Here is a 26,415-nt window from a genome sequence, read left to right as displayed (position 1 = left end):
TCTCTTGTTTTATTCTTTATTTATTTGATACAGCTTTTAGTTATTGAAAGATACAGAATGGATACAGCTAATGATAACAAGTGATTAATGAAAGGACCCCATGTAAAAATCGTGGATGTTGTAGCAGGTTGTGAGCTTGGACAAAGAAAACTATCTAATTACCCACTTGACAAATCATCTTTAACAGAAAACTAAGTTGTCTCTAATTTTTCGCCTAAAATTTTTTCATTAAACAAAAATAAGAACACTCTCAACTAAATCATCAATATTCCCTTTCATGTGTGACTAAGTCGAGTATGTTCCCTTTACCTTAATAGTTCCCTTTTTCGCCCCTCGAATTTTTAAACGGCTCACCGGATTTTCATCAGACTTTTCTAAGAACTCTAAATTGAAACCGGTCTATTCGTCGGGAGCTACGAAGACAAACAGACACGTCAAACTTATAAAACCGTCATTTTTGGGTAGTAAAAATTAACGTTCTGTTTTCCAGTATTCAAGTAAAAATATATGTTATAATAACAAACTCTCTTAGTAACATATAAATTATGTACTTACGCCAAATTATTGAAAAAATTTCAAGAATTCTTTTCGGATTATGGTAAGTTATAACAGGATCAATTAAACTTCTATTTCTGAGTGTTCCGATTTACAGTTATAAAATACAAACGTCGTAAATAGCATCTTCAGACATTTAGAAGCAAGCAGCTCAAAATAAGTCGATGACCTTTAAATGAAAAGAATATTATCGAAGGTAAACTCCTTGATACAATCAGCGTTTTTTAATAATGAATAAGCATTTTTTTTGTAAAGGTAAAAAAAATTCCCACAATTTATTTCTATCCCCTTTACTTATCTAGTAAAAATATGTTTACAAATATAATAAAAAACTTTTAAAATTTAAATAAGATTAAAAATCGAATTTGCAAGGAAATTGAAGGTAGATTCATATCGATGGCTAGTATTTACATTTTTATGATATGTTTCGAGGTCTTCGGACGGAATTTTGAAACGATAGAGTTGCAACCCGCTGATAACTCGCACCAGTTTTCGGAGTCCGGTTCATATTATAAAAGATATTCGATTGATGATATGGCAACTTTTTTAACAAATAAAGATGATATAAGATTCATACACTCGATAGAAAGAGAGAAATTAAAAAGCTTCAAAACGATGTTCATAAATTTTATTAATATTTCCGATTGTCCACAGCGAAAATAAACAAGTATCTGCATTCTTTAAATAATAACTTGATAACGATGTAAAGAAGAAAGATTTTCAGTATGTAAGTAAGCATTAATTTATTAATTTGTATCTCTTTTACAACATTTTGAAGGCAAAAATATTAAATTGTCATTTGAAAAGTTAACATTGATATAATACGATGATATATTTTGGCATCCGAATTCTGAGGTAAAATCGTTTGTTAGTTTGTATCATTGAGGTGGTTGAACGTTTGATTGGCTTGTTCGTGCTAAGAAATAATCGGGTGAGTAACTTTAGTCAATATGAAGGTTGCGTATTCTGGCTTCTGCTATAATGTGCAAATATAACATGATTTTGTCTGATCAAGTTTAAGAATAATTTTAAGACTTTTTTATGCTGAATAAAAGTTTTCTCATCTTTTAATTTTTCGGCTAAACAGAATTAATTATAGGTCCTTATATAAACACATTTATGGCAACTGGCAACTTTTTCGGCGTCTTTAATTATAGCTTGGTATATGCTTCAGAAAAGATGGTAATAGAAGTATGTGATGCACGTTGAAAAAATTTTTATTTAGTTAAGTGTTGCCAGCGCAGTGTTTTTTCATATTTTATACTTAATACTAAATTTAAATACGGATTCACGTTTAATTTTTTATAAATAAATATAACTCAGCATAAAATATATAAAATTATTACGAATTTATTCATGGACATAAATTGATTTATTAAAATATATTAATTCTATATCATTTATTTATTTATGGGAAAACATACAGCTTATATTACAATAAATAATTTCGGTAAGGTAGAAACAATTTGCCAGAACAGTTTCCACAGTTTTTTTTAACATGGAGTGTATTAGCTTACATTGCAAAAATACTAATAATAAGAATAATTAAAACAACAAATATAACAAGAACATTAACAGCAAGTAGTATCAAATATACGATTTACTAAAATAATCATTTATAAAGGTAAAGAAACAAAAATAAAAACATTAAATTTTATACACAATAATAATGATGAAAAGAAGTACATCTGAATCATATTTTACATAATATTATTATTAAGGATTATTCTTTAAACTACGAATAAAATTAAGAGATAGTCGGATTAAAAATTTCAAGGTTATTGTACAAATGATTATAATTATTACAGGATCTGAAGAGAAAACGATTTTTGCTAGAAAATGGAACACAAAAAGCCTGTTTTAGACGTGATATTGGACGAGAGCAATTGAGTCAAATTTTTTTCAGTAAATATTCCGAGTCAATGAAGTAGTTTAAAGTTTTAAATAAAAAATAGTATACCCCTTTTTTCTTGCCGCTTCTCCAAAGAATCATAGCGGATAACTTTAACAGCGTCGATGCCAAACTTGTATATTGGTTAATATATATATATAATAAATATTTAAAAAGGTTTTTTTAAATATTTATTTTGAACATTTTCTATCGCTTTAACACTATTCATATGATGTGAATTACAAACACAAGACGCAAATTCTAATTTGGATCTAACGAGACTGTTATAAAGTAAATCAAACCTTAATATATTTTTAAAATCAATACCTTGACGAAAGATGAAACCTTACATTTGGTATGCTCCCGCAACAATGTTCTCAACGTGTCTTCCGAATGTTAGTCCCTGATCAAGAGTTAACCCGAGGTGTCTGATCTCAAGTACCCTAGATAGATGATTGCCAAGTATATGAGAATCAAAAGAAATTTGAGTTTTTTTCTTGGAAAATGTAATTACGTGCCACTTTTCAATGTTTAAATGTAAACCATTAATAATACAATAGTGCTCCAAGGAAATTAAGTCTTTTTGTAGATTTAAATTCTTTGTTTTATATAAATCCTTATTAGAGATATAGTTTACAAAATTTAAACACAATTATTGATTAAAAGCAAAATACACTCCCGACTGCACTCTAGAATTTACATATATACATATTCATAATATTCTAACAAATATAATTCTTTACTACATACTATTGACGTCTTCGTGTATTTGAGCTTCCAACCGTCTTCCCTTAAGCAATATCTCCATTGTACTGTGGATAATTAATAACAATATAATTAAATTTCATTATATGTATATATATGTATGTATATTATTATGAAATTTCGTTATATGGGTATAATACATATACGTATACATACAAGGTTGAACTGAGCCTTTTTACAGACTATTAATAAAAAAAAATCTTATTTAAATCTCTTTCATAGTTTAATGTTTCAGTTCCGATGTCTGAATGAGCGTTTTGAATTTAGAACATCGTTGTAACCTTTAAATTTATAGTCAAAGAATAAACTGTTACTATTACATAGAAAATATCAAACGACCATTACTGTCTTATTCGTGTTTTCTCTCTTTACTTTGATCTCTTTTATCTCGTGAGATATATTTTTAAAATCACGTTTCACGACTGGATTATTATTCATATTGTGTCATTGAGCAGATTTTTTTCATATTTTAATCTTTTGATACTGATTCAGTTACACGAGGTATACGCTGTCGCTTTATTACAAACGTACAAAAAAAAATTCTAGACCAAACAAAATTGTCTCGATGTTATAGTTTAAAGATAATTAAACCAAGTAACTGATTCCTCGTTCGCTGAGTACATTTTTTTTTATAATTACATAAGAAATTACATATACATAATGAGGTAAAAATTCTGCAGATAAGGACTCAATTACATGGTTTGACTGTACTTATGTTATGGAATACGCTATGAGATAATTAAATCTTAAAATAAACAATTAGTATTAAATTATTGTTGCCTGGAACCCTAATGACTATTTTATTGAACGAGCTTCAGAGCTCTTTATTTATAAACCTACGTCATATTAACAAATGAGAAGATTTGTGAATGAATGAATGTGAACGCTCCGTGTGTTGTGTCGCAACACTAACTAGTGGTAAGGGAGATACTCACAGAGACAAAACAAAAACGACAGCCTGCGTTCCCATAGTGAGATAGAATATCGCGTTTATATAAGACGTGTCCAAGGTGGCTTTGTATAGCTGCGAGTAAAGCACGGACGCGAACATTGCAACGGCATTCTCCATCACAGATAGAAAAGCGAACGCTACGCCTGCAAATATAACATTAGTGAGATAAGGTTACATTTAATAAGTATTTTAAGCGAAAATCCAATTTAAAAAAAATATAAAACAAAAAAGCACGAGATTTTATATAGCTATTATATTAGTCATTTAGCGTTAATAAATATTTTCAGTTTCTATAAAATTATTGATTATGAGAACCTCTTTCAGACGGCGCCAAAATTTTGGAGGTCATTGACCGTATAAGGGGCGCTACACACGGGCCGAGCGCCGCTGCCGTGGCCCCGATGTACAGTGTGTTGTCGGTCTGCGCGTGCGCATAGGTCAAATGACCGCACATGTGTGCCGACGCACCTAACATTACTATCACCTGGAAACATAAAGAATATTATTTATAACTATTTATTGCCCGAGAGTTCATCGCTGGAGATTTGGTAATTGGTCTCAGGGACAAACATATAATATCTCAAAGCAATGGATATGACAACTAATAGGCAAAAGGACATCTTAAAGACTGTCACGTGGCTTTATACAACTTACTATTATGTCGCACTGTTGCCATATGAAAAAATCAAAATAATTGGCTATTTTAATTTAAATTTCAACATAATATTTTACAGAAAATAATGCAAATTTCGCATAATATACATATGTATTAATCATGTACCAGCGAATAGTGTAAACTATTTTAAAAATAAGTCAACTAGCCTATCACTCGAAATCACTAGTACTAATACAGCTGTTGTTTCTAATGGCCATAGCGGTTATTAAAAAATTTACCTTCATTTTTAATATATATACACATATGTATATTGAAAGCGTTCTGAACTTGAAAATTCTTTGGTTTTATTGTTTATTAAATTTTAACTAGAGAACGCCGACGATAGTTTCGTATATAACATTACCGTGTCCCTCCAATTGAGGATTTTAGTCATAAGCGGTATCCCCAACAACATAACTACGACGTACGCGGTGCTGAGATACGTTCGGAAATTGCTGAAGTCAGTCGCGTCCCACTTGAAGACTTTTATCATGTACAGATACATCACGGGCCTCTCGTCTGAAACACATAACAATTACGACATATATAATATATATATATATATCACACACTATCGTTTTAATACATTAATAAGGTATCAATTATATTAATATTAAAAAATCATTTACGTGATATCGTTTATTGAGTAATAAGTACGATTTTTTTTCCTGAGAGTTAACATTTTGTAGAACCAAAAGCTTAACTTAGCCATCATAACATATACCACAAACGGTTTATAAAAAAAAAAATTGCAGCCCTTTTAAACATATGAATATATTTATTACATTGTGTTATATTTACGTCACATACCTCTTTGGAATGTATAGAAAGCCATTGATATTAATAGGAACCATAGGAATAATCTTCTATTATTAGATCTCTTCTTGGTTAGTGTGATCAATGTCTGTCTGATGTTGTTCAGATCAAAGAAATCCTTCACGGGGTTGGTGACGTCATCATCTTTCAAGGACCTCTGTTCTGGTCTCGTCTGCCACTTAAGGAACACTGTGCAATATAAAGTAGCCACCAGCATCAGACATGAGTTGATAGCGAACATGGCTGTGAATGATTTGTTCACCACTCTGTTGTATATAAGATTACCTGGAAATATTATTTTTTATATATAGACTGGGTAATATTTGACTGTTATTCTAGTTTATGGTAGGCGGTAGAGCCATAGTTGGTTAAAAGAACATCTCTATAACTCTAGTCTTGAAGGCAGTCAAATTATTATCAACAGGTAACATATATGAAAGCAAAATATTACCACATATCATACAATATTGATGGCATTGATCTAAAGTGATTAATCTATCAATAATTAAATGTTATTTTAATAGATATTCTATGACATTTTTTTATAGTACAATCATGATTTTAAAGTATGGAAAAACTGTTTTATATTACCAATAGCGACTCCAGTGGGCATGGTGCTTAAGTACACGACGTCTAGAATTCCAACTCTCAGAGTTCTGTTGTTAATTGATGAGACATCTGATATATATGCAAAGCAACCAGCGAATATCGCAAGATCAGCGCCAGTCAACGCGCTGGGAAACGCCGCTGTGTATATCACGTAGCTGAGAGGCCATGCTTAAAATTTTTATTATATAAAAATATATTAATAAATCTCTCCAATATAATGGCAATAGCGAACACTCATTAAAACTTATGTCAAATAATATTATGTACCAATACATTATATATTTTAATTAGGATGTCTGACAATGTCAATATGTAGGTATGTATAATTTAAAATTATACTCTTGGAAATAAGTGAAACTATTTATATATATAATAAACAACTAGTGACGTAACACAATAAATATATCCTGTAGAATATAATCTGACACCAATGTCATACAAACTCACATATAACTCACGTTTAACGGTATTCACGGTTATCATGATAGAGAAGTAGAGTTTGCCTAACAGGCCTGCCAGCAACACCACCTTCCTGCCGCGCTTGTCGCTGTACGAGCCGAGGAAGAACGCCAGCAGCAGCGGCACCACGTGACCAGCTATGCCGTTCCACTGATGAAATGTTGACACTGTCACCTACAATACATTACTATATATTGTTTGATGTGACGTCATAGTATATATACTATTATATCTTGACATATCATATCATCATAGTTATATGTTACAATGACATCAATAATTGCTTTGCTCATTTGTTCATTACTCTCTTATAAATTTAGTATCTAATTAAAATTTAACATTTATTACAATAACTGGATAAAACCACAAACGAAAACTAGTGTTATTATTATAAAATAAAAGAAACTGTCTTTAGATGAGTATTAACTAACATCTGTGTTTTGAAAAACCTCATACAGTCTCAGTAATATCAACTTAATATAAAAATTCCCTGTAAAAGATATGCAAATTGTCTTATGTTATTAGATTCAATTATTCTATAACTCCAAGTATCGAATTTCGCAAGTGGCACAATAATATTATATACTGAGAATGGCGTACAATATGATCTCAAACAAAAACAAATTCAATTACATAAACATAATATATATATATATATATATTTATATATATATATATATATATATACGTATGTAACTGGCTTGGTATATCTAAAGCATAAATATATTTTCTTACATATTGCATAACATTTAACCAAGTTACTTCATAGAATGAAATATTAAAAAAATAAGTTACATAGCACAGCAGCAGCGGCAGTAATAAAATATGTTATAAATAATTTTGCTTCAATGATTTTATTATATAATACATAAAGACAAACAATAAATAAAATTATTGTTGCAAAACAATGTTATTCTATTTATATACTTGCATAATCAAATTGACATAAAAAACTATGACAAATGTAATTGTAACATAGAAAATGGACGCACTTGTAATATTAATCAAGAGGTTCTGACAAGATGTTTACAGAAACTTAACCAATATTAATTACCTGGACTTCTTTATTGATGTCCTCGTATTTGTTTATATTGTAACATATCTCTTCACTGTAACCATGGTCTACAGTGCAGGCACGGAACACATAGAATGTTTGCTCGATAACATTTGTTATCATATAAGCCATCATGTAGAAAAACATCACAGGCTCTATGGTAACATATTTGTACCACGGTCTCCTTGCTTCCTGTAATTATAGAAAATATATTGCACATTTATAAATTAATGACTTTAAATATCTTAACATATTTCATATAAAATTATTTTAATACTGTTCTCTAGTTTATATAATATATTGTTTTAAATAAAATTTACATCAATCATGTTATTGTTGGCCACGGCATATATTTCCTAAGATTTATCATTGAGATGTCACGGTCAGAAAAATGTATCTCTCGCAATAGATATCTTATCATAAACTTAGTTGAGTCTACAACATTAATATGGAGCAAAGAACATATTGTTGTAATATATAACTTATAAGAGAATCATTGTATTAGTTAATACCTTAATGCTTGTGATTAGGAAACAATTGTTCTAACTAACTAAGACAAAGCAAACAGTCATATGTATTAGGTTGTTTAGTGTAATTGAGTCTGTATGTGAATAAAGTAAATACTGATCTCTCAATACTCATTTAACTTAAAAGTCTATTCTGACTAAAGTGAGTTTCAGAGAGTAATAAATACTTTTACTACTGTTTTTATTGTATAACTTTATTACTTACATTACATTGGAATTACAAATATATGTGTGATTATTATAAAACGGATACTACTTCTTGTATACAACGACTAACTTATTTCAAATTAAATTAGATAAAACATAAATAACCGATTTCTTTTATTAATTTGGAATTTGGTTATTTTGACAAATATTCATACAGATGGTACATACACATTATAATGCAATGTAATTTCAATATTTATTGCGTTCCTTTAATTTTAATCATAAATACGTTTGTTTACCTCTTAGATTAAATGATATTAAAAATTACACAGCCCGAATATACTAGGTATACTTTTAAGTTTCTAATTTTCCGACTAAGGAAAAGTTATATAAACTTAAATTGTACCTAATGGTTAGGAAAATATATATTGCCATAATTTCCTATGAATATACAAATATTTATGAGCCGCAATTTTTTCCTTTAAATTAATAACTCTTTTGTAGCTGATTGTATTGAAGTAATTACTAGAAAACACATTTATGTGATAGGACTTAATATTTATCTAAAGTTATACTTACCATGCACAATGTTGACTCGTTACTTTGAATGTCCATGTTGTATTTACTTGTTTCTAATAGTAATATATGTGTTGAGCAAATAAAAAATACAGCATAGCTGTCTTCACGACCGCTCAAGTCATATTGTTAACAAATCAACACAAACTCAACCTCAAAACCGTGCTCGTTTCCCGCGAATAGTGTCGACTGCATTACAGCATTACTGAGAAACGGTACAACTGTCCGATACAAGGCATCAAATTGTACAAAGTATCGCATAACCTTACTAAGGTTTTTAATAACAGCTATAATTATCACCATGTTTTAAATATAATATATAATAATAATAATAACCTATTTTTTTTTTATTAAAAGGATATATATTTTATAATTACAGGTATAACTTATTATATTCATTTATTAAATATTATTGGATATAATATTTGTGTATTAGTTTTAAAATATGCTAGTATTATATCATACTACAAGAAAACATTTTTTTCTCATTAGTAAAAGGGCCATCTATCCATTAACTATGAAACTAATTGAGGTTTGTAGAGGATCGTATAAAATAACTATATCATGCGAAAATAAATGTTTTTAATACATATATTCAAACTTTCATAAATTAATAGCGCGTCCCTTTTTAAACAACCTCGAACAATTTATCTTATTTATACAGAAAAGTACAATTTTAAATTATTCAAATAATTTGCTGTGTTTTTTTAGTTTCGAATTTACTGTTAACGGGAAGGATTTGTTTATTTAGGAAAGCCTTTGATTGTATATTAAACTTTTTTAGCAAATCTAAAAAGAAAATGAAATTTTATTAATAAACCTATAATTTTTTTGTTTTATAAGGAAAATAAAAAATCAATTTAAATAAAAAATATTTTGTTTTGGATGAAAAAAGAAAATCACTTTTTACTAAACTTTTATACTTACTCTGAAAACTATCGACATTTAAAATCATTCTTATTTTAATTCTTATATTCTTTGAAGATATTGACAGTTTTCATGAATTCTAATCGTAACTAAACAATAATGCCGTTGACTTAAGAATTTCTTTATATTCTTTATTTTTTTTTATTCTTTATTTTTTTTATAATTTTATTCTTTATTTTTTTTATAATGATGTTAGTTATATTTTAGGTAATTAATCTTTGTACTATTCCCTCGTAGTTGTCTAAAGCTATTAAAATGTACCTCCTGTAACTTTGTTTACGAAATAAGTAAATATGTAGATGCCTTTTGGCTGTTGGCTTTGTCCCCATAAACCAATTTTGACGTCATTTGATTTCTCCAAGATCCTTTTATCAGATACTGATTTGGTGGCAACGCTTGTTCGTCAGGACAATGCATTTAAGATTAAAAATATATAAAATTGAAAATCAGCCGATTGATTACTAAAAGAGTCATATCGTAACCAATTTATAGTCGAATTGTCAACTTTCTCCATTTTCTCAAATTACGTACTGGTGAAGGAAAGGCATATCAAAATCGGTCAAGTCTTTTCAGAGATATAAAAATACGAGGAGGATGTAAATGACCAATTTAATATTTTTGACCTAGAAAATTTAGTTTTCTTATAAATTTGTTCAAAAAACTTTAATAGACTGTGTAATTTAGATAAACCTATTGTAGTTCTTTTGAAAATAAAATGAAAAAGCTTCTTCTGAGATGACATCTGTGACAAACTGTCATGAAAGGTTTTTGACATCGTATAATCGATTAATTATATGAAATATATATTATAATTTTTACTTCGATATATTAATGGGAAAATATGTTTGGACGAGAAACTCTGTAAGTGCATACATAATTTTTATGTTATATCAGTGTTACTCTTTGATTGATTTCGTTGATAATTCGTTCTTTCGTTTGCCTTACCATTATTCTATTTTATGATACTGTATACGTTATTTGATTTAACCTTAATGATCCAAAGTCTACTCTTTTTATGTAGAATTTACATTTTTTTATTTTATAAATATATTTGTATTTTGATCTAAATCTATTTCTATCTAATTATTTCTTACAGAGTAGCTGCGGTCAATACTTACTAAACAGATACTGTCCAACTTCAAAGTCATGTTGCTTCAGTGTGACTCCAAAAGTGGGAACAATCATTATATCCTTACTAGGAGTATTTAAGAGTGCATTTTATGTATTATTCTTTTTCTTTGGCAAGGAAACGCTATTGAAGATCGGTGTAGATGAAAATACAAGTGAATTAATTACGCACGTTTATGCGGTTGTCGGAATTTTGTTGTTTTCTGTTAATATTTTATTACTCATAGCTGCTATTATTTACAGCGAAGCATTGATTCTATTGTTTTTATGGGTTGTTATATTTTACTTCTTAATAGACTTTTCTATTGTTTTATATTTATGCTTAAAATTTTCGTTTGGAGATAAAGCATTGACCGGGTTGTTCGTATTGTTAGTTAGTGTTACTTATTGGTTGTTTATTTATGTATTTGTAATCCCTGTAGTTAATGGATTCAGAAGAAGCATCCACACAGTTGTAATAGTGTTAACTTAGTAAAGGATAAATACACCTTGTAGCCGGACAAACAAGCCAGTGGTCTGAACTATTAATTAGAATTAAATTGACTTTAGTTTGTAAATTCCTTACTAGTTGGTTTGCTTTATTCGAGCAGACAAATAACAGTAACGTTATTTTGATATCAATTTTGTGTAGTATTCTACTTCGTAGATTTTTACTACTTTTGATTCGGTTAACACGCCTGACAAGCAGCGAGAGATTGGTGGATAGTTCTCGTTATGCCCGTCAAAGCGACTCGTTTAATCGTGATGATACCACCGCGTGCAGATTGATCTCTGTTGTTGATAGAGCATTTAGTCGTCCCGGCGGACTATCGTAGCGACGGATCGGTTCACGTTTCATCTGGTAGTTGGTACGGTGTTAGCCACGGTGACGTAATCAAGCCAAATACGATGACAGATTTCTGTTAGAATTATCCGTGTGAGATGTTAACTCTGACAGTTTTAATGTTTGTTACGTCAATAAGTATAGATTAAAAAATTTTAGAAGGATGAAGCTCTTAGTGTTTCTTTTTATTACCTTGTGTTAACTGTGGAGTAGGTAACAGCGTTTGTAAGAAAAGTAGATCGAACATTTTTTTTTTATTATACATTTTTTAAATCATGATCAAAAACCACGGAACTTATCTGTTTTTCGATAAGTGCAGTGAAATTACTTCTCTCTCTTATACCTCTATATAGAAAAAAAATACATTACTGAACACTATGAAATGACAATAATCCCTCATACATATATCGCATTGCAATTAGTTAATATAACAATTAATTTAAAATACAAGAAAAGGATAGAATTTTCGTATCGTTTCTTAGTTAATTTTGTTAAAATTAAGTGTCATTATATACTCAAACATTGGATGTTATACCGTCTGTAATATCTTCCGATAACCTTTTAATGTACCCCTTATGAATGCTTTACTCGACTGAGAGAGTGATCATGTTACTAGTAGTCAACATTAGATCTCGTCATTGGTAAATCATTTTTAATACTAAATAAATCAAGAAATAAATTGTAAAAATCACTAAGGAGGAGAAGATATGATATAAATATCTAATAAATTATATCTTTATATAATAATATACACCTTCATAGAGGAAGCCGGAGTGGATATAGAAACATATTTGATTAGAAAACCGTACAAGCACAGTATCGTACAAAGTGAAAGGACTCTCGACGTCTGGACCTATTACGTTCCAAGTTATATTTTCAAGATGACAATACAATATTGAACATGTTTATAGCCTCAACTTTTCCCTCTGAACATCAATACAATATATTTTTTTTAAACCTACCAACTGCAATTGCTGTAGAATGTGTCCTCTTTGCGTTTAACAATTCTAATTTTTATAAGACATTTATAGGAAATTTCAATTTGTTAACAGGAAACAGGAATATAACAAAACTACAAAAGTTAGTATTTTGGGTGTAACACATAAATAAAATAAAGAATAAACTATAAGGTTTAGGACATCTTATTTATTTTTAATTTGTTTTTAATTAGTGTTATCGTTATTTTATTAATTATGGGTATAATGTGGATAGTCTTATAAATATTACTAATGAAAGACTTCATACATGACGTATTGCAGTCGGTAGTTTTGAAAATATTTTCGGCCAGCCGCCAATAAAACTATGGTAGCACTGACATTTGACACATTCGCATCTTATCGTTTGGAGAAGTGATCAGTGCTCATACAATGAAGGATACGTATAATAACCCGAGTATTGTGACGGTAAAGTGATTTAATGAAACAAGAAAGTCTCAAAGGATTGAAATATATACATCTAAACTATTGGATTTTGCCTTTGGATGTTTAACCGTTGTTTAACATTCTGTATACCTTATTTCGTAATATTTTTTCCACGATATACAGAATTATTCTTTAAAAACAAGTTTTCATATAGACCTAATGTTGTAATTCATCTTATACAAAATACATTTATTTTGTTTACAGATGAATCTGATGTATTAATAATTATTTTAATGATAGGTATATTTGAAGTAAATCGTAAGCTCCATAATCGTCGCAAGACAAAAAACTTTGGTTTTTATTTACGTTACAGTGACAAAATATTCGTATTAAAAAAAAAAAAATAACGTTTCATATTTCGTAAACAGCCTAAATAAGTGTAGTACGCGCCTGTACTTGTATCCCGACTCTCCACAATTGTCCCTGAGTCGACCGACGAATTTTCATAGTGTGACAGCGTGCATGTATTTTTTTTAATTTTATTCGACACGAGGTTTTAAGCTTAGTAAGTTTTTATTAACTTTGTACTGCGTTCATTCTTTTTGAAGGAAAATTCTTCTTGCTTCCGTTTATTGCTGCTTTCAACTTTGTTTAATCGACATTGTAAGTAAATTAAAAGTTAGATACATACGTATTATAAAAAATACTGTTTAAAAATATCATTATGATTTCCTTTTCTGAATTTTTATAATCATTCGACTACTTTTACTACTATTACATATAGATATTTAATATAGAGGTTTATCGGGTTTCTAACGTCTTCGAATGCTATATATGTACCTACCTACAGAGTCCTTTGACTAAATCTCAGGTCGTCTATTATCGATATGCTTCTGTTTATTTAAGAAACCTCTTTGACAAAACCAGACACAGAGTTAATAGTCAGTCGGATTTTTAATTAAATGTTCAGATGTGAGTTGATAAAGTGAATATGGCAAATATAACATAACATCCGAGAAGAACTGCACACAAACGAAGGGAATGAAATAAAATATAATTTATGCATTTAGATTTTTCTTATGATATATTTTTAAATAAACGACATTTTCCATATTATTTTTTAGTGTAAACGGTGCTTACTAAATACGTATTAAGTAGGCACCGTTTATAATTGTATAATTTGTGTAATTGAATTAACTTCACAATATCGACGTCAAAATCATAATGACTGTTATCGTTTCATATTGACCTTAATCAGGTATAAACAAATCATGTTATCCATATTAGCAATAACGATTTATTTATAAAGCAGCTTATTTATTCTCTATTTAGTATTTCTTTAAAATGAGGTAAAATTGACATACATTTCTTCGACTAAGTTGACATCTACACATAACATACGTAGCTTTTTATTTTGTAATGCGGCTGCGGCTTTGACAGCGTCACCGAAGTAATGGACGAATAAAGATCCTTAATAGTTTTTGAATCGTAAATTTACATAGGTTATTAAATAAGGAAGGGGTTATGCTTCGTATGTAGTGTGAAGATGCAAACTTTGTTGCATCAAATTTGTTTACACAGGTACAGATCTGTGTTCATTGATGTTCCTCTTTATTAGTATAAAGCCTTTTCTTCGTTTAACTGTTAAATATTTGGGCTTGTGCAATTACTGTTAATATTCAAATATTTTAAATCAATTGATCTCTCTTTATACTGTGGTCGATTAGTCGATTAGTCGATTCTCGCCTTAATATAGATACAATTTTACATTTATTTTAGATATAAATTATTAACTTACTATTTAAAAGGAATGTTAGTGTATGCATTGCATTTATTTTTACTTTCTCTGATTCTAATTATTTTAAATAAAAGATGCTAGGCAAACTCATTTAGATTCGTTTGAAAAGCAAAGAATTTTAAATAAACGTTTTCAAGCTTCTTATACACTTGGTTGCCCTTGATTTTATGAATAGGAAAAAAATACAATTATGATTTTCAGATAATAATCTGCTCTGTAGAAAGTATTAAAGTCTAAAAGAAATTTACGTCGAGGTGTGAATAAGTATTCTAGAGAGTATTTCATGGATGTCTTGAAACGATATAGTTGAAAAAAGGAGATGTTCAAGAAGACCTTGGTTTGCGATGTAACATATACTAGGCAATAACAACATAATTCGTCCTAGCCTGAAAAAATCCTTATGTGAACAGTGCTTTTGTAGTTTCATTAATGTCTCCTCTTGAGTGATTGCCATTTGTGTGACTGACGGGACGTCTAGGAAATCTGTAGAATTGTATCATTTTTATTAATTGAATCAGATGAATTGATTATTTATTCATTGTTTTATCAATTATACACTTCTTTTTACATCATCGCAACTGGCCAGTTATATATTATTTATTAAAAAGATCTGATTTTGATTTTATTTACTGTGAAATACGACAACTCTGTCTACTATGAGATAATGTAAAGAGGCACCTGTTCGAAATAATATCGTTGTCTTCAAGCAATCAAATTCAGTTTTATCTAATCGGCAAAGGGAAATTCTTTTCAAGAGCGCTGCCAATTTCCTTATCTCTTCTTTGATATTTGGCCGCTTCGACGTGATAACAGGTGAGATCTGTTCTGTTGAAATAATAGTATCTAAGATTTTTATTTCCTGACATTTTGAAATACAAACACATAGAAAGCCGTTTAAATTATTTCACTGTCACTTATTTAATTAATTGTAATTTAATTACTTGCAATGACATTATATATCTTAAGTCTGTTACGATCACATTTGCCATAATTGATTAATTGACTTACCTTCGTCGAAACAAAAAGAGTATTCTGCAGCATGCATTATAAACAATTCCTTCCAATTACTTTGTAGCAGCAATATTTGTTCCTTTTGGGAGATTTGTGTGAATGACGGAATTGTATGTAACCATTGCACGGCCGACACCAACAGCCTTGCACCTGGATTGTATAACTCTATGTCCATTTGAGAATTTTGTGAATCGATCCTATGTTTAACACCTCGGTCCATAAACATTACATTGGCCTTGGTCTGTCCAACGACGTCCGAATAATCAGCTAGGTCGGACAGCGAGAAACGTTTTTCTCTTGACGTAAACAAATCTTGTTCCTTATTTTTATTACTGCATTTAGGGATAATATTTTCTGTGCAGTCAACTTTCTGGTTTGACTGATTGTGACTTTTGTTTATAGCTACAAAATAAACAACTAGAATTATTAAATTATTTTAGATGTTATTGTCTGCAACATAAGATTTCCTTGAAATACCACATACAAAAAAATAAATATTCAAATATTGAACAATCATGTTGTCTTTCTTCTTATTTCAACGGAGTATATGTAATTTTAATGATCCTTTTATAAATAATTCACATCGCATTCATTATTGATCGAAAATATTGGATGGTAAACAAATTCGCAGAAGCCTAAATAATACGCAATACAATATTCATCCATGCTAAAATTATTAAAAGCGCATTAATGATTAAAAGAGACAACTTAAATTTTATTTCAAAGGCGTATAAAAATAATTGTTGCAGCCTTACTTGCGCCTTTTGATGCTGTGTCCCTGCAGGTTTCTTCAGAACTGGTAACTTCATTTTCTTTTATTTTGTCACAGTTTAGTGAGTCATGTTTTTCTGCTATATTCCTTTGTATAGATGTACCGAATTGTGAGTTATGCAATGCGTTCGAAGAAGTTTCTGAAAAGAATAGAAAAAAATTATTTATATGTATGTGAAAATTTATTGACAACAGAAGAAGATATTTAATTTTTTTTTTTAACGAAATCAAATAAACATATGATAGGAAAAGGAAGACAGAAGTAATGCATTTAAACAATTTCTTTTTCAGATAACATTTCGCAACCTGCATATAATAAATAAAATATTATTATAAACGCGACGTAATTTTAATTCGCAGCATATTTTTAAACATCATATCAGCAAAGTGGCTTACCTTGTGAATCCAAGTACAGTGTAGGATTCTCAGCAGATATGATGGGAGGGTAGAAAATATTTGCAGAAAAATATGTGTGCGGATGTGGTAAAGAGTATTGCATAGGTCCAGGGAATAGCGGAAATTTGAACGGATTTATGCCACTTGGATTGTTAAAAAGGGGGTTGAGACTAGGAACGTCCATTGGCATCGACGATTGATTCGAATAATTTTGAAAGGATGAATTAGCCAAGTAAGGATTTTGGACGCGGTCTTGTATTGGATACGTATATGGAGAAAATGTCGATAAGGCTACCGGAGAATGATTAGGAATAAAAGCCGACTGCCGTGATAAGTAACTCAGCTTTTGAAGAGCAAGTTGATGTTGATTGCCCAGTGTTCTCGGTGCACGTTCATTTTGTACAGCTGGGAAAATGAGTTATATTTTAGTTTTTTATTAATTTATTTTTATTAATAATTTATATATTAGTCGAAAATAAATAAATTAGACAAATGTGTTCCCTAGTAATAATAATAGGGTGTTGTAAAGGAGTAATAAACCCTTAAATTATTCTTTATAAATAAATTTGGGGGCCAAGAAAATGTTTGTAGAAGAAATCTTGTGGCTAAAATTACAAGTACGTAAACACAGTTGTTTTGAGGGGCGTCAAAATACGCTCTAGGTGTTATTATATCTGCGTTCCCTGGTTGTAATAGGGTTGACAACCTTTTGTGATCAATTTCACGTGCAAATACAAATATTGCTTATAAGGTGTTTGTGCTTTTTCGGCATCGAAAACAGCAGGAACGAAATTTTAAATTATATTTATGTATATACTTTTCTTTGATAACATTGTTCACTATCTTATTTTTAAATTGATAACAAAATTAAGATACAATATTATGTTTTAAAAATACAAAATCTCTACCATCGACATTCAAAAGCAAACCTGTGTCTTTTATTTTTACGAACAAAATATTATATTTATTATATATTTATATTATTTCGGAACAATGACTAAATTCGGGAAGGTTTTTTTTTTTAGTTTTTAATGTAATATACCATCAAATTGTAGAAAATATATGAATAATGTCTATGTACTGATAGATAAGTGTATAAAATATGTTGAAACTTTCGGTTCGTGTGAACCTCGCTTGTGGTGATCACAGGGCACGCGTCGCCCCTCTTTCGGCTTTTTTTCTGTCGCTGACACTTGTGTACCGCAAATACTTGAAATGTCTCCTAATGGAAAAGACATGCTTCTAGGAGGAAGCCTGAATAAATACTTTATTGACGCGAGTACCCACTTGTTCTCTTACCGTTCAATTGGATACAAACCGTTTATTGATTCGAGAAATGTTAAGGTAAATGAAGACATTTAAATGTTACAATTTTTAACGGATACTATCTATAAAGATCATAAGAAGCAGAGCTAATTATTATTAATCTAAGTATTCTGGAGTGATTTATTACAAAAACTAAAAAAAAAAAAAACAACAGCGGAGTATAGTTTTTACACTATAAATGTTAATTCAAATTTTATTCCGATCACACCATGTTGGAGCGCTTGGAACATAATTGACTTAGTTCGGATATAATTGAACTTTATAGTATTACACAGAATTGCTTCTTTTAGCTTTAGTTTTACTAACATAAAAGCATTCATTGCTCGTTAATTAATTGGATAAACAATGGCAAATAAACAAAGATATAAATTCAATAAGTCACAGTAATATATTAAATTTATACATAATACTTACAGGAATATGCATTTTAATTATTTTATATAATACATCGTATTTCGTAATAAATGATGATATTCATATTTTGGGATGCGAATTCGAGATAAATCGTTTGTGTGGTTCTCGTTATTCTATAAACATTTAATTATCGAATGTATTTGTTGAACTATATATATGTAATGTGATAAGGTTGTTGGTTGGATCTCTTGTTTCATTTCGTTTTAAATTTATTATTATTTATTTAAATTTATTTATAGCACAGCATTTTTGAATATGATTAAGTTTTCAAGTTACTTGTTAAAACATTGATTGTATAACCTACCATCTTTCTTCATATTAACTCGTAAACACTTCGAGAACCGGCAGGCCTGGCACTGATTCCTTCTGCTCACGTCCACTATGCACGAACCGTTTTCTTTGCAAATGTAATCTAGGTTCCTAAAAATTAATAATTAATACAAGAACAAACTTAATATTGTTTATTAAAATTTATTATCTTATTATATATGAAAGAAATTCGTGCTAGTTACGCAATTTATATAACTCAAGAAAGAACGGCTGCACAGATTTGACAGAAAATTAGTGGGGAGGAAGCTTAGAACTAGGAGACGGATATAGGGTACTTTCATCCCATTCATCCGAACAAGAAAAAAACATACAATTTAAGAAAATCTAGAAACTGCATTTTTACGGCCGATGGGGTGGAATAGAGTTCGAGCGGTTAGCGACAAATTCCTAATTCTAAAATTGCGCGAACGAAATCGCGAGCAAAAACTAGTTGTTTATAACTAACTCTATACTAGAATAAATTCGAATGCCGGACATATGTCATTATTTTGTTTCATTTTAATTTAACATACAACAGAGTTAAGCTTGAAATTGGTGGATTTATTTCTACGTAAATAATATTATTTTAATAATATATTACTGATAACACGGATAGGTATTTTTTTTTAATAAAAATACAAATAATATAATTTAAATTTATATGCTTGAAATAAAATAGAAAATGATTTCTTCTTTTAGGTTTTTAAATAGATATATGATTATAGAAGCCTGCCTTGTATTTTGTCCTGTATTCAAATTACGTCTACAAGAGACGGGGAGGTCTATATATCAAAACTATTGAAGATAATACAGCGCAATAAATGAAAAGTAACTGGAACAAAACTATCAAAAGAATCAAATCTACCAAACATGTGACGATATAACTATTTATTATACTGAAAGAGACAGTTTGTAATAAATATAGACATAAGTAATATTGTGTAAATGCACAAAGCAGTTGCATTTATCAGAAACGTTGTAAAGTCAGTTAATCTGGAAGGTAAGTACAAGCGAGTTAGAATTAAAATAAAAAATAAAATATTGATTTTTGAAAAGAAGCATTTATGCACAAGCGACAAAAACAAATGGTAATATAACAGAACAAGAAATACAGTGACATATAAAGCTGATAATATCGAAAAAAAAAAGACTATTGCTAACATTTAATTTACGAGAAAATATTATGCACCTTTAATATCAAATTCTAGCTCAAAACTCTTGAAATGATTTAATACATCGGATGGCAGCGGGTTATAAGTGTAATAAGATTCATAAACTACTCGTCAACTTAGAAATACTTAGTCAAAAGACTTACTAGTTCTGCTGTGTTGATTTTTGAAAACCTTTTAGTGACACTCAATATACAGTTTGTATTTCTTAAGCATCATATTGCGAGGCGCCTATAAGTGTTCTTGCACAGTACTTTTTTAATGTCGTTTCATGTTATTCGTAACCGGAATCCTTAAATAAGAGACTCCACGTGTACACTAGTTCAAGAAAGAACTTATGTGAACTGGTCTACGGACAAAGTTATTCAACTATTTCTATTTATTCTTTTAATATTGTAAACGTGATATTTTCGATGTTTTGACTAAAAGATTTGCGTGTTTTAATTTAATTCCCCAGTGAGTTATATATTTGAATAAAACATACTTCTGATGAACAATAGACCACTGAATAAAAAAAAATCGCGTGATTTTGTTGCGAAGCCTAACAAAAACTGAATCACGTAACTTGGTTGTTGTTGCTTTAGTAAAGCTCGAAGCAAAATTGTCCCGTCATGGAATAGTACCTTTACGACAAGATTGCGTAGCCTTTCATATTGAGAGTTTCTTCTTTTTCGTTCATACGTCTCCGCAAATGATAATATCAACACGACTTTACGCAGGAAATACGAGAAACACTTCGTACGTAGGGTAAAGATATGACTTGTGGTAAGAGTAGAATATGCTATTCCCAGTTTCCATCCTCGTATTAAAACTTGGGCAGTAACTATTTTTCATTTTTTTAAATTTTCCCCCATTATAGTATAATGTAGTTTATCAAATTTGTGCTTGCATTTTGGTCTCAGTACCCATATAGTCCTCTGGGCACAGCTTTGGGGCTAACAAAATAGAACCACATAGTTATTTAAATTTCCTTTTATTTGTAAATAAATTATTATTTACTTCAACAACCAATTTTATTATTTATGATTTTTAAAAATTTCAATATATCATACGAATTTTTTAATCATAGAGCAAGTTTCTTGGTATTATATTAAAAAAACGCTTTAAAATATTCGATTATAGAGAACAGAACAAAGACAATATATGTATATATATATATATATATATGTCTGTATGTATTGAATAAAATTGGTATAATATTATTGAACGAAGCATTCAATATCTTAATCCAGCGACTTAATGAAAAAGTCTATCAGTTTTTAAAAACAACTAACCCCTAACCTAAGGATGTTTGCTTCGATTGCTACAAGCTATGGTTTTAATACAACTCTTTCGTCTTAGCAATACCTAATTGTTCACCATATTCTTACTTATTCACTTAGTAAGCGGATTCCCAATTAATATGTCAAAGATTTTAACGTTTTTATTTTATTTATGTCATTGATTTCCAGATTTTATAGTGGCCGCTATCAAATATTTACAAAGTTATATTTACCAATGGACAAAGGTCATTCGAGCGCGCTTGTAAAATATCGTTGCAAAAATACGGAATTGTTTTTATTTTCATAACACAGTACCTTCGGCCATTTCCAAGAATTCAAATTCAATGTTTTGCATGATATGTGCTCAACATAACATTCAGATTTTATTAATTATTTATAAAAAGAAAAAAAAAATTGATTAGCGGCACCAAAAAGTCGAGAGAATCATTAAACATTAATTGAGTTGAAATAACTCACTATGAAATAGGGGTCAACTAAACTGACATCCAGGAATCAGAACACGATCTAAACGATAATATTGAACTAGAAACTTAAAAACTAAAATACACATACATACAATTTTTTTCATATATAACACGAGCGGTACATACGATTTATGAGTAGAGAATGTTTTGAAACTACCTTCGGATACTTCGTTTAAAGAAACCTCTGCAACCATCACAGGACGGAACGCCGTAGTGCTTTCCAGAAGCCTTGTCTCCGCAGACACGACACACGACTTCCGGCTTGCAATCCATATCACACAGACTCTGTATTGAAAAGTATTTAAAATATATTCATTTTATAACATTGTTTTGTTGGAGTTTCCATAGCTATGAAATATTCAAATTTTAATAGAGATAAATGTCGCTTTTATCAACGGACGTCAAATCATTAAAATATTACAGTCGTCATAGCTGAATGACAACGTGACGGCATTTTAAATATGTGCATATAAAATTTATTTCATACAATGCCTCAATCAATATTTCGTCAAAGGCAAGCGAATTTGCAAGTTTGAAAGAATTTTGTCGCATCATCGGCTTTGTCGTATTAATAATCGATTGATAATGCAAAAGGGATAGGATATTGTATGTGAATTATTATAACTTTTCTCTCGCAAATGATATTTTGATGCATATGAGACCATTATATTATGATACAATCATTTCGTTTTGTTTTTAATACACAGACGGTATAATAAGTCCAGTGGGTGGATGTTGCTTTTCGAGCCATTCCTTTGTTATTTTATTAAATTGTTGAAAATATTGATATTTTATCTTATAATTTTCAATGTAAAATTTATTTCGATTACTGCTCTATGCAATGGCATATCAAAATAATTATTTTAAATGTTTTCCATTTCGATTACTTCGGAAATACTTATTAATTAATTATAAGGTACAAATATTTCTCAATTATAAGACTTGTTTTTTTATCAAAAATAAACTTGTACAAAAATTGTTCACAAAGATATTCGTACAATAAAGTTGATATCGCTCAATCAGCCGTTTACATTGATCATTAGTTATGGAGACTTAAGTACACTTAATGCATACGTTTTGATGTCAGTAATTTTCTTGGTTGATAGCTTTACGGGTATAATTCGTTGACTCTGCCCCCTGTAACAATGGTGTAAGGTTTGGTTGCCACCTTATTGTCAGTGGTTGAGACACGTGCTGCCGCTCTCACGGGGGCCGAGGTAGGAGTTGACTTACAGAAAGCCATTATCGTGATATTATTATCATCGTAACGGAGCGCATGTGACGGCTTTCTTTTATTATGATTATAAATACATCTCTCATCGAGTTTTAAGTGCTTTATATAAGTATGTACAGTGTAAAGTGGATTTTTAATAACGAGAAATTTATGATACAATTTTAAAACATCCTAATGATAGTAATAGTTTAGGTATACATATGCTTTTGTGCTTAGTCTTAAATTGAAGGTAGATAGCATTTAAGCTATTAAAAATAAATTTTAAATGTATATGAGATGTAGAAAAAACCATCGGTTTAAATCAATGGTTTCAATAATTTCCGATTGGACACGATAGCGTCAATTAGGCCATATTGTGGACAACCTTCGACCCAAGTTGGCCGTGTGCTCCAAAAGTCAAACCGTAATGACCGACGCGTGTCGTAATGTATCAACCCTTAGCAATAGTTAATCGGCAACATGTTTACATATTTGTGGCGTGACGGTAAGACGCAATTACGCCGTATGGCAAAAGGACGGGGACCTCAAGCCACTAATTATTTATGAATGACAAATATTATATCCGGTGATAACTACCACCTTAAGGACGCCAGTATCTCGGAATTATGAATCATTCAATTTTGTAATATATATATATATATGTAAAGAAATGCAAACGCTTATTTATTGTTTGCTGAAATTTATATTTATCGGACCTGAAATAAATTCTCTGATACCATTTGTCTGTGTTAATAAAAGATCCCTTTGTACTATAGTTTTGGGCTGAAATGAATAGGAACCTGGCTCTACTATACTAGACCTTTGCCATGCAAAAGCAAATAGATTTAAACACGTTCAGATTTAAAATATTAGAATGTAAATGCCATCAATGAAAGAGATGTACTAAATTTAGTTTTTTTTTTTAATATAATATTTGTTATCCTTTACTCGTGCTAGTAAAATAAACTAATCATATTTTAAATTTTTATTGCACATTTTTTTCATTCTTCTTAATTTGTTTATAACTATTATATGAAAATTAAATAAACTTTTTAATTACATAACAAATGTAGACACTTTTCAACTAAGATGTTAATATATCATTAGGTATTTCTTAATAAACTTGTAATTAAGTAATGTTGTAAAAAAAAGCTGTAACATTATTCAAACAGAAGAGAATTTATGGATTAGTATAATTATCGATAAATTTGGTAAAGATAAGGACAATTTTATTGTTTTAAACTGAAAAAAAAATATTGTATATGTGCCAGCATTAACAATATGCAGAGAATATACAAGTAGGACTATATTGTTTTTAGTCCATTGTTACAGTTTTCATTTGATGCCAAGTACGTTATGAATTTATAACGACAACAATATTTATTTAGTTGCACCATAAATATATTTTTATTAGTATTTGTCATTGAATATTATTTTAACTGAACTGTATATTAAATATTTATATTTATATTGAAATAATACGTTGATCGTCTGTTCAAACATAGATTTTCAAGTCCAAATATTTATGTGTTTGTATCAATAGATTTTACTTGAGAATTTCACGAACTGGACAATGCATATAATATATCACCAATAGAGAATGCTAAAAATTAAATCACGACCTGATCTATAACACATTTAAACCTTTTCATATTACATTTTCTGTGTAAAATTATTCCAGAACATATTTAAAAACACTCACTACGGATTCGTTTACGGATATAGTTTTTGAGTGCGTCTATTGTCTGGGTATAAAATTAATTTTCACGCATGACGTCCGTTGCACATATGTACGTCCAAATTTAAATTAAATTATTTTCATCCAGATTATCATGGCTTAAATTCATGTATATGTACTGATGTGTTTCATTGGAATATAATTATGTTATGACAAAACGTGTTTAAAATAATAAATTTTATGAAATCACTATTACAACAGTAGTGTCGTTGGACGTGTTTTGGTACAGTGAGATCTATGAATATCAAATATCTTTATATACTTACATCAGTTCCTCCTGATTCCATCACCGTTCCGCTACTGACTCATAAGCGTTCACTGAAAGTGTCAAGATCTACCGACGGTCTTAGGGGCGGCTTTATGAGGGGGTAGATACCCACAAAGGCGGAGCGACATATCACCCTCTGCTATAAGAAATTCTATTGGGTAACCGCGACTGGGCGTTGACCACAAGGATACGTTGGCAGTCCTTAATAACCAGGGTTCACCTGGGTCCATCCGTTGTTTGGGGAAAAACTTAAAGCTGAGCCGTTCGAGAAGGGAGCCCGAATGCGTTGTTATAACTCATGTTTATTTCTCTATGCTGATGAATGTGAAAAGTGAAAGAGTTTTCAACATAATATATAACTTATAAATGAAGAAGAAAAAAAACCTAATCTCTAAATTTACATTAGTTTGATATTAATTTTTTTTTTTTTTCAAACACCAATCTTATGCGGTTTAATTTAAGTTGAATCGTTATTACATTTTGTTTATAAGAATGTTTTGTTTGAATAGTAAAATACCTTGCAACTTACATCTTTTATAGCACAAGCGCTTTTACACTCGTGCTTAGGGGATTTTTAACTAGTAAAATGATACCAGAAAATTAAAGAGCGGCCTTTGAATGGAACTATTAAAAAGGTAAGTGAAATCTTGTAATATAACCAACCATTTTATAACGTTGCCAAACTGTCTTTAAAAAATTTCTCCGAGCATTTCAGCAGTATTGCATTGTAAATATTTTTAATTTTGCCAAAATAAATCCCATCCGTAATCATATTATTATAACTATAATAACCACATCGTAATCAAAAACCCGCTACATCGACTACCATAAAGTATAGTCTACATTGTTAGTGTTATAATCATTGCGGTTATCAGAATCTACTAGAGATCGCAATAGCCGTCACCAAGAATAACTTGAACTCAAGTCAGTTAATTCCAAATTGTGTCAAAGGAATTTATAATATGAATATGTTTGAACTATTTGAGAGTCATGACAAGAAATGTAAAACA

General features: G+C 29.8%; 3 protein-coding genes across 4 annotated transcripts; 1 reads left to right on the top strand and 2 right to left on the bottom strand.

Moving 5' to 3' along the window:
* Nucleotides 1-2,631: 2,631 nt before the first annotated feature.
* On the bottom strand, nucleotides 2,632-9,214 carry LOC116777838 (lysosomal proton-coupled steroid conjugate and bile acid symporter SLC46A3). Of its 2 annotated transcripts, none has more exons than XM_032671586.2 (9): nucleotides 9,010-9,214; nucleotides 7,757-7,948; nucleotides 6,702-6,876; nucleotides 6,226-6,411; nucleotides 5,629-5,919; nucleotides 5,183-5,337; nucleotides 4,479-4,647; nucleotides 4,147-4,306; nucleotides 2,632-3,258 (listed from the first exon to the last, which is right to left on the bottom strand). In XM_032671586.2, exons 1-9 carry the CDS (start codon nucleotides 9,043-9,045, stop codon nucleotides 3,189-3,191), a joined length of 1,434 nt encoding a protein of 477 aa, XP_032527477.1. In that variant the 5' UTR covers nucleotides 9,046-9,214; the 3' UTR covers nucleotides 2,632-3,188. The 2 variants fall into 2 exon arrangements, with proteins under 2 accessions (XP_032527477.1, XP_032527478.1); XM_032671587.2 differs by lacking the exon at nucleotides 9,010-9,214 and adding an exon at nucleotides 8,077-8,180.
* A 1,484-nt stretch (nucleotides 9,215-10,698) lies between these two features.
* Nucleotides 10,699-12,044, top strand: LOC133319974 (uncharacterized). The gene is made up of 2 exons (XM_061526426.1): nucleotides 10,699-10,794; nucleotides 11,030-12,044. The coding sequence occupies exons 1-2, from the start codon at nucleotides 10,765-10,767 to the stop codon at nucleotides 11,531-11,533; spliced, it is 534 nt and encodes a 177-aa protein (XP_061382410.1). The 5' UTR covers nucleotides 10,699-10,764; the 3' UTR covers nucleotides 11,534-12,044.
* A 2,305-nt stretch (nucleotides 12,045-14,349) lies between these two features.
* LOC116777777 (nuclear receptor subfamily 2 group C member 1-B-like) lies at nucleotides 14,350-22,459 on the bottom strand. Its single transcript, XM_061526435.1, has 7 exons — nucleotides 22,344-22,459; nucleotides 19,266-19,381; nucleotides 17,222-17,626; nucleotides 16,810-16,965; nucleotides 16,052-16,456; nucleotides 15,722-15,868; nucleotides 14,350-15,526 (listed from the first exon to the last, which is right to left on the bottom strand). The coding sequence occupies exons 1-7, from the start codon at nucleotides 22,457-22,459 to the stop codon at nucleotides 15,288-15,290; spliced, it is 1,584 nt and encodes a 527-aa protein (XP_061382419.1). The 3' UTR covers nucleotides 14,350-15,287.
* Between the last annotated feature and the right edge of the window lie 3,956 nt (nucleotides 22,460-26,415).

This window comes from Danaus plexippus, chromosome Z, assembly GCF_018135715.1.
Source record: "Danaus plexippus chromosome Z, MEX_DaPlex, whole genome shotgun sequence".
NCBI classification, from domain to species: domain Eukaryota; kingdom Metazoa; phylum Arthropoda; class Insecta; order Lepidoptera; family Nymphalidae; genus Danaus; species Danaus plexippus.
This window is presented reverse-complemented; position numbering and strand designations above follow the sequence as displayed.

Excerpts from the sequence above, each read along its gene's own strand:
- LOC116777838 (XM_032671586.2), bottom strand. The coding sequence starts at position 9,045 with ATGGACATTCAAAGTAACGAGTCAACATTGTGCATG. Across the intron at positions 4,648-5,182 it reads TCCTCAATTGGAGGGACACG|GTGATAGTAATGTTAGGTGC; the intron begins GTAATGTTATAT and ends TTATGTTTCCAG. Across the intron at positions 3,259-4,146 it reads GTCGTTTTTGTTTTGTCTCT|TACAATGGAGATATTGCTTA; the intron begins GTGAGTATCTCC and ends AATTATCCACAG.
- LOC133319974 (XM_061526426.1), top strand. The coding sequence starts at position 10,765 with ATGGGAAAATATGTTTGGACGAGAAACTCT. Across the intron at positions 10,795-11,029 it reads ATGTTTGGACGAGAAACTCT|AGTAGCTGCGGTCAATACTT; the intron begins GTAAGTGCATAC and ends TATTTCTTACAG.
- LOC116777777 (XM_061526435.1), bottom strand. The coding sequence starts at position 22,459 with ATGGATTGCAAGCCGGAAGTCGTGTGTCGTGTCTGCGGAGACAAGGCT. Across the intron at positions 15,869-16,051 it reads CTCTTTTTGTTTCGACGAAG|AACAGATCTCACCTGTTATC; the intron begins GTAAGTCAATTA and ends TTATTTCAACAG. Across the intron at positions 15,527-15,721 it reads AACGATATTATTTCGAACAG|ATTTCCTAGACGTCCCGTCA; the intron begins GTGCCTCTTTAC and ends ACAATTCTACAG.